Source organism: Echinops telfairi, unplaced genomic scaffold, assembly GCF_000313985.2.
Source record: "Echinops telfairi isolate 266 unplaced genomic scaffold, ASM31398v2 ScPeMD7_7356;HRSCAF=8355, whole genome shotgun sequence".
NCBI lineage: Eukaryota > Metazoa > Chordata > Mammalia > Afrosoricida > Tenrecidae > Echinops > Echinops telfairi.
Window position 1 is genome coordinate 2,031,295 of NW_022111256.1, and position 8,853 is coordinate 2,040,147.

At 52.7% G+C, this 8,853-nt stretch overlaps 1 protein-coding gene across 1 annotated transcript in view; it reads left to right on the forward strand.

The window, feature by feature from the left end:
• VWF (von Willebrand factor) overlaps window positions 1-8,853 on the forward strand; it is a 175,320-nt gene that overhangs the window by 105,233 nt on the left and 61,234 nt on the right. The window contains exons 28-31 of the mRNA XM_045296004.1: window positions 2,965-4,349; window positions 6,188-6,304; window positions 6,400-6,540; window positions 6,824-6,967. Coding sequence (XP_045151939.1) covers window positions 2,965-4,349; window positions 6,188-6,304; window positions 6,400-6,540; window positions 6,824-6,967 — 1,787 coding nt within the window. The remainder of the gene's footprint in view (window positions 1-2,964; window positions 4,350-6,187; window positions 6,305-6,399; window positions 6,541-6,823; window positions 6,968-8,853) is intronic.

Sequence of the window (8,853 nt, forward strand, 5' to 3'; positions counted from 1 at the left end):
GGTGGGGTGGGGGTGGGGGGCAGAGGGCTTTGAACTTCCTCAGATCTTGTCTCAGGAGGAGCAGGGAACATTTATTAAACTTGATCTATTCGACGCCAGTTCTTGACACCAATCAAGCTTTATGGGAACTTACACTTGAGAAGGTCCACTTGCTTGTGGCCACAGCTGCCAGAGTCTGATCACGCCGCCACCATCTGTACAAACAAGAGCTAAAATGGCCTGGGGCGAGTGTTCTGGCAAACACAGGAAACTAGAAAGTATGTCACTCACACACCGTTAGCCAAGCAGGAAAGCAGTTCACTGTGTGGGCCATGAGAAAGTAGGAATTGCCTTCCCTGCTTGCGCCCTGGTGTTGTGGTGACATTGAGACTGTCAGCAGTAAAGGTTGGGTGCATCCGATGCTGGCCCGAGAGCTTCCAGCCCTCTCCTATCCTTCACCACACCCAGGGGGCACGTTCACACTGCCACTTCAAACAGGGTATTGGCAGTCCTTCCAGAGCTGGCTGGAGAGACACTGCTGGACAGTGAAGCCACAGAGCATTGCTTCCCAGGGCTCAGGGTCGGCGGCCCTTCCGCCCTGTTCGGGGAGTGACAAGTGACCCCAAAGGCTGAGGGAGAAGGCTCTAGCCTGGATGGGTCTCTACTTCAGGGGCAATTGATTTCACTCGTGGTCAGGCATAGGCACCCGAGAAACACTTGACCGCTAACTGAAAGGCGGAGGTTCACGTCTACCCAGAGGCACCTCGGAAGACAGCCCGGCTCTCTGCTTCTGAAAACCCGATGGGACAGTTCCGCTCTATAGCACAGTGACCTGGGGTTGGCTGGAGAACAACTGGTTTGAGGGTTTGGCTTTTGGTTTTTGGTGGTGTGGCATACCCTGTCTGAACTGGACATGGGTAAAGGCGATATGACTCAAAGGGTCAAGAAAGTTGGCTTGTAATGGAGGACTTTGTGTGTGTGTGTGTGTGTGTGTGTGTGTGTAGGCATCTGCTCTGCTACAGATTAGTGACACGTCCTTTGGACCAGGCCCAGGGTCTGGCTAGTATCTGGCATAGTATAGGTGCTCCAGACTTGTCCTTTGGGAGAATGAACGAAGGAATGAAGGGGACGTTTATTTCCTCCTATGTCTAATACCATGGAGACTCTTGTACATTACCCTCAAGAACTCTAGCCTGCCTAGATAAAGCTGGGACTTTTGAGTCTCTCTCCAGCTTTCCAAAACTTTTTTACTTCTGTTTGTCCTCTGTTCTTTGAGGCCCATTATTAAACATGGCTCAAAATTTTAAGAACAGTTTTATTAGCACTTAATTTCATCCACATGTCTCACAAGTCAATAGTTCAATCATATCAAGAAGAGTTGTTCAATCTTCATCACAGCCAATTTTAGAATATTGTTTTTCTTCTTGTACTCATTGTGATTAGTGTAATTATTATTCTTTAATTGTGGCAAAGATACACGCAATGAAACGAACGTTCTCCAGTGCTACAACTTCAACTCAGTGCCATTGGTGATACTCTTGGTATTACGCAACCATTGTTGATAACCTTTCCCACATTGTTCCAGCACCTTTGACATTAACGCCATGGTCCCTGGGCAACAGCTCGCCCCCCTGAACCCAAGGCATGGTCTGAAATCTGTGCCAGTAAAACTGTGCTCTAACAGGTCCTACGGAGCACTGACTTTCAGTAGAACTGTTCTCAGAGTCAATCTTGGAGCCACTTGCAGCAACAGGCGGCTATAATTAAACATCTGTGTTGCCAGAGCCTTAGATTGAGAAGACATGTTGAGTAATTATGGGTTTCAGTGCATGGCCTAGAATGGGTTAACGTTTAGGTTTCTAGAATCAAGGGCTTTCTGATTCAGAGGCGGCGGTGCCCTTTGGAGACATGCTTCACAAATGATGTCTCTGGTCTTGGAGGTGGAATTTGCAGAACTCAGGGAGACCATGGAGTGGGTTCCCAGGAGCAGGAATGACCTGTGCGGAGGCATGGAGGCACGGGCCAGTGTAGGAGCTTGGCATATGGAGTGTTGGGAAGAATGGGAGATGAGGCTAAAAGAGGCATCAGGGGCAAGGAAGTGAAAGGTCTGTGTGTTTGAAAGAGATAGAGTGGACCATGCGTGCAGCTGCTAAGGGGAGCAGGCCTTTGCCAGTAGAGCAGAACCATCCACAAAAGCAAAGACGTCTCCCTCGATGGGGCGTGTTTAGTGGGAGCCCACATTCAGGTGGGCCAGGCAGGCGGTGCCTGGCAGTGGTTCTCATCCCAGTCGGTCTCTAGGGCAACAGAACCCATGAGCTCACACCCACCCACGGGCTTCAAATGCTTCATGGAAACATTTCATTTTCCTTTAACTTAATTTGTCCATGAACCTTTCTAAGCATCCTCATGTATCTGTGTGCACACACGCACACATGCACACACACGCACACACACACATTGATTTACTTCAATGGGTTTCAGTTTCAGTGCATGATCTAGAAGCAAAAACATCATTTCTACCACCAAGAATGGGTTGCAGCTTAGACTTCTAGAATCAGATTCAGAGGGGGCTGGGCTGTCTGGAGACGTGTGGCTCCTTGTTTGTGGGGGTTGGCAAGTCCAACATCTGTGGGTCAGACAACTGGCTGGAGATGCCTGGCGGGCGTGGGCCCCACAGCTGTAGGTCAGGTGGCGAGGGGTGAAGAGTGAAGTTCTGCCACAAGGTCTGTTTACAGTCTGGAGGCAGAACACGCCCAGGGAAACGTTCCTGTAAATGGATTGATTGCACTGCATTAGGTAACAGTGTGAAAGGATGTTCCGGTGTCATTGACATGAGATTGCGTGCCGGGGCAGCAACCACACCAGTGTTTGGCTAAACCCCTGGGAACCATAGCCTCACCACGCTGATACAAAACTAACCAGTACAGTTGTGGGCCATGCCCACGGGCTCTTCCTGAACGGTTTCCTGTCTTCCCTGCGCCACAGTGAATGCGATGGTACCAATCTGACCTGTGAAGCCTGCCCCGCGGGGCCAGGAGGCCCCGGGCTGCCCCCCACAGAAGTTCCGGTCAGTGCCACCACGCCGTACGTGGAGGAGGATATCCCCGAGGTCCCCATGCACGACCTGTACTGCAGCAAGCTGCTCGACCTGGTCTTCCTGCTCGACGGCTCCTCCAAGCTGTCCGAGGCCGAGTTTGAGGTGCTGAAGGCCTTTGTGGTGGGCATGATGGAGCGGCTGCACATCTCCCAGAAACGCATCCGGGTGGCCCTGGTGGAGTACCATGACGGCTCACACTCTTACATCGAACTCAAGGACCGGAAGCGGCCCTCGGAGCTGCGGCGCATTGCGGGCCAGGTGAAGTACGCGGGCAGCCAGGTGGCTTCCACCACCGAGGTCCTGAAGTACACGCTGTTCCAGGTCTTCAGCAAGGTGGACCGCCCCGAAGCCTCCCGCGTGGTCCTGCTCCTGACAGCCAGCGAGGAGCCACCCCGGCTGGCCCGGAACTTGGCCCGCTATGCACAGGGCCTGAAGAAGAAGAAGGCCATCGTGATCCCAGTGGGCCTCGGGCCCCACGCCAGCCTCAAGCAGCTCCGCCTCATCGAGAAGCAGGCCCCCGAGAACAAGGCCTTCGTGCTCAGCAGCGTGGATGAGCTGGAGCAGAGGAGGGACGAGATTATCAACTACCTCTGCGACCTGGCACCCGAAGCCCCAGCCTCAACTCAGCCCCCCGACATGGCCCAAGTCACTGTGGGTCCTGGCCTTTCGAAGGACCCATCCCTGGGGCCCACGAGGAAGTCCCTGGCCCTGGATGTGGCATTTGTCCTGGAAGGCTCAGACAAGGTTGGCGAGGCCAGCTTCAACCGCTGCAGGGAGTTCATGGAGGAGGTGATCCGGCGGATGGACGTGGGCCAGGACAGCATCCACGTCACTGTGCTACAGTACTCGTACGTGGTCACGGTGGAGCACACCTTCCGTGAGGCACAGTCCAAGGCTGGCATCCTGCAGCGCGTGCGGGAGCTACGCTACCTGGGTGGCAACAGGACCAACACCGGGCTGGCCCTACAGTACCTCTCTGAGCACAGCTTCTCCTCCAGCCAGGGGGACCGTAAGCAGGCCCCCAACCTGGTCTACATGGTCACAGCCAACCCCGCCTCTGACGAGATCAAGCGGCTGCCTGGAGACATCCAGCTGGTGCCCATTGGAGTGGGGCCTCATGCCAGTGCGCAGGAGCTGGAGAAGATGGGCTGGCCCAACGCACCCATTCTCATCCAGGACTTTGAGACTCTTCCCCGAGAGGCCCCAGACCTGGTGCTGCAGAGGTGCTGCTCAGAGGAGGGGCTGAGGATCCCTACCCTCGCCCCAGCCCCAGGTAACACAGGGGCCTTTGTGTCCAGGTGGGAGGGTCGGGGCCTGGCCTGCACCAGCCATCAGGATTCGTGGGCTCAAATCCTGGCTTCCTGTTCTGTACCTTAGTCGAAATCCTGCCTTCAGTGTGTGTGGGTCTCCTCACCTCCTAGGCAGCGAGAGTTTGTTGGATGGGCAGGGTCTTTTCTTATTGTGTGTGCTTTTATATGTGAAGGCCATTCAGGTTAGAATTTAAGCAATATCAAGTATCTGGAATATAAACTTGAGCACAAAGCCTCGTTCTTAACCGGTCCCGCTCCTGCCTATAAGCCTGATTCATTCTGGTGAGTGTCAGCTCACTTTGGACCTGGGCAGATGAGGTTATTATGAATAGGCTGGATTTTTTAGAGCACGGCCCTAGAGGGCCATATGTTGGGGAAGTCAGGTGACAGGCAGCAGAGTCAGGCCTCAGACTCTGGAGCCAGACTGCTTGAACATGAATCTTAACCTCTGCTACTTACTAGCTGTGTGGATTGGGGCCATCAGTTCCTAGTTCTTCCACATCATTATTTGATGTGTTTGGGGCTGTGCCAGAATAACTAGCTTGATGCTCACACTTGCCATCAGCACCTCTTTTAAAATTTTGTTGTTTGTAAAGAGAGTCACAGATTTATTTAGATGTTTGTGACATTTCTGCTGAAGAGAGCAGTAAGAGCATTCTCTTATCTTAACAAGGCTCAGAGTAGTGTTTATACCAGCTATTTCCATGGAGGAATCCTGGTTGCATAGTGGGTTGTGCCATGGACTGCTAACCACAAGGTCGGCAGTTCAAACCCACTAGTCACTGCACAGGAGAAAGACGGGGCTTTCTGCCTGTAAAGATATATAGTCTTGGTAGCCCACAGGGGCCGTCCTGCTATGAATGCAGGTATGAATAGAAATTGCCCCGATGGCATTAAGTTTGGACTGAGTTTGCTGTTTCCTTACTATGATCCTGACTTTGTCTCCAAACATTAAAATGAGCACCGGGCATTTATCATTGGAATACCTTAGACTTCCTGGGTGGTTAATGCACTCCACTGCTCACCAGAAGTGGGCAGTTTGAGTCCACTCAGAGGTACCTTGAAAGGTCTGGTGTTCTACTTCTGGAAACCTCAGCCAGTGGGAACCCCACAGAACACTGTTCTGCCCTGATCCATGTGGAGCTGCCGTGAGCTGGACTGGACATGACTCGGTAGTGACCGACGACTGGTCATAGAACCCTCACCTCCACGTAAGACCCGAGAGCAGAGAGCTCGTGCGCCAGGGATGTGCTCTTTCATTTTCCTTGGCCAGCTTTCACCCAACCCAAACTCACTGCCATCGAGGCAGTGCTGACGCATAGCGACCCCTGTGGGTTTCCAAGACTGTAACTGTTTACAGGAGTGGAGAGCCACCCAGTCTTTCTCTTGAGGAGCTGCTGGTGGTTTCGAACTGCAGACCATGCGGATCGCAGCTCAACGCATAACCACTACACCACCACGGCTTCTTGCCATCACCCACAGCTCACTCAGTTCTAGAACAGGAGCAGCCTCCTCCTATGAGGGAGCTAATGACCTGAGTGGATTTTAAAGTAGCTTTGGGAGGAGTTGGGATCTTCCTGGTGTTCCCAAACTTGGGTACCCCGGGGTCCAGGGAACTCCCTCTCCCTCTTCCCCTTCTCCTTGGCCCATATCGCCATCCCTCGGGGATAATGGAGACCCCTTTCCTCATGGTGCCACATGGTCGACAGTACACTGTGGCACCGACTGACGTGGACCTGGTGGCCCAGTCCCCCTCTATCTACGGGCGTTTGTGTGCCAGCCTCCCTGGTCCCCTTTGCAGACTGCAGCCAGCCCCTGGATGTGGTTCTTCTCCTGGATGGCTCCTCTGGTGTTTCACCCACTTCCTTTGAGGAAATGAAAAGCTTCGCCAAGGCCTTCATCGCCAAGGCCAACATAGGTGAGTGAGGGCCCTTTAGAGGAGGTCCTCCCCTGGGGGAGGGGGGGGGACTCCACCTTACTTCACAGTGTGAGTCTGGCTTCCTTTCCCCTCAGGGCCGCATCGCACCCAGGTGTCAGTGTTGCAGTACGGGAGCATCACCACCATCGATGTGCAGTGGACCGTGGCCCTGGAGCCCACCCAGTTAATCAGCTTGGTGGACCCCATGCAGCAGGAAGGTGGCCCCAGCCAAGTTGGTAATGTGGGGCCCCGGACTGGCATGCAGGGACCCCTGCTCTGGTCCTAGTGCTTGGCCTAAGCGATTGACAGTCGTCAGTTGCCCCTTTGCTCTTTGGACCTTGGCTAGCTTCCTCTCCAGGTGTCTTGCACATCTAAGCCTGAATGCTTCTTTGAGTTTCTGGATCATCCGGTTTTACGGATTTAAGTATACACTGGGAAACAGGATGCTGACTGGCTGATCAAAAACCTCACTTGCCCCCCCAGCATGCTGACCTGACGTGGTCCTATCTTCCTTCCTAGGGGATGCTTTGGGCTTTGCTGTGCGGTACATAACTTCAGAAGTGCATGGTGCCAGGCCTGCAGCCTCTAAGGCAGTGGTCATCCTGGTGACAGACGTATCCATGGACTCGGTGGACGCAGCTGCTACCGCCGCCAGGGCCAGCCGTAAGTATCAGTGCGCCACCTAGAAACCTGCCGGGAGGGCTCAGGGGTTGGAGGGGGTGGGGGTTAGTCTCAGCCGACCTGGATGACTTTAAATGCGCACAGCAGTCAGGCACGTGTGACTGGGGTGCAAACTGACCACTGTCGTGTCCACCAGCACTGCGCTATTTGGAGCAGCAGACAGCGCTAAGAGTCTGTTTGGCTTTGACCCGTCTGCGTGCTCTAGCAGATGCGTCCCAAACTTATTTGGCCTACTGCCTCCTTTTCAGGAAGAACATCGCCCCGCAGGCAATTAAACCGTTTTGACTTGTAGCCCACAATCCAGGATAGAGTGTAGGGATTTGCGTTTGCAGCCCCCCTGCGGGGTGTTCTTGCCCACTTTGGGAAATACTGCTCTCTGCAGCAACTTTGCCGTCCTCCAGATTTGCCCTTTGTGCCCAGGGGTAGGTCAGATCTCTAACCTTTTCATTTTTACTGTGACATTCTTGAAATTTCCATCCCTCACCAAAGTGTCATGTCTGCGGCCTGGTTGACTTAGTCGGAGGTCGTGAGAACCACCAGGGACTTCATGTATTCATGCACGGCTCTTTACCATGAGCAGTCTGAAAGGCTAGTTGAGATGGGGAGCTGGGTGGACAGGAGAGCAGGACACTGCTTCAGGGAGGATGCAGGCATGCCCCCAGCCTTGTGCCCACACGAAGGTGAGGGCGACGTATCACCAGCACTGGTGGTGAAGTGCCAAGGAGGGTGAGGGGGACAGTGTTGTTGGCTCCCTCATAACTGCTTGGAGGACTCCTCTGAAAGTGCTGCTCCTCTCTGAAATCTTCCTGACCTTGACACAGGAGAACACTTCGCTACCTTCTCTGTGCCCCGTCTGAACTACTCAACATGCATACATCACACTGGATTGCTTTTCTTTGCTGAATATCTGCCTCTTGCACAAACTGGGAGTTCCTTGAAGGCAAGGGCAACGTTTTATTAATTTTTATTTGTGCATGATGCCAAAAATTGCACCGAAAGGTACTCATATAACGGTTGCTGATTAGATGGATGTGACCTGTTTATGAAATCTATTATTTCATGAACGAGGGCGCAAGAAGATCAGAAATAGGTGTATTTGGGTGACCCAAGTTGCATTTACAAAAGCTGAAAACGTTACAGAACTTCAGCTGTAACCTTAAACAGATTGCAAATAGCTGGAAGTTTCTCGAACATGGAATTGGGGAATGTCAGAAAGGAGACGTTTCTCCTTCAGCATCAAGAATTAAAAACAGACTTTCCTGAGGAAAGCAAGCAATTATGCTCTGGAGCAGGGGTCGGCAACCTTTTGAGACAGAAGAGCCAGTTCTGTCCCTCACAGTAATTTAAGAATTATTTGAGAGTCATAAATAGGTCTTTACAAACAAATGCAATCACCATTGTCTGAATAATATCCTTTAAACATTTTATAAATGAAACGATGATCGTTTTGTTTTCACTTCCGATTGTACTTCAGAACCCCAGGTATGTACTGAGTCCAGGGCCATGGTTTGCGCCCTCTGGTGGAGAGGAAGCATGAGAACGTGAGCACGTCATCTACCCACCCATGCCCCAGGTTCTCAAGGCAAATGAGAGTGCGCTCACCTTGAGCCCACTCCTGGGACATCCTCTCTTCTGTCCCCCTTGGTGGCCTCATTCAGTGCCACAGGTCTAAAAACATTGATTCAGCAATGCCTTCAAAATTCCTACCTTCCATGTAGATGCGCTCCTGGCCAGCTTGACTCAATGGAATTCCTGACTTTCCCCACCAAGCCGCCTCCCCTCACCCCCTTCTCACCGCAGGCAATGCAAAGCCCATTCTTTTGCTCGTCTTTCCTTTCCCTGTGTGTGTGTGTGTGTGGTGTGTGTGT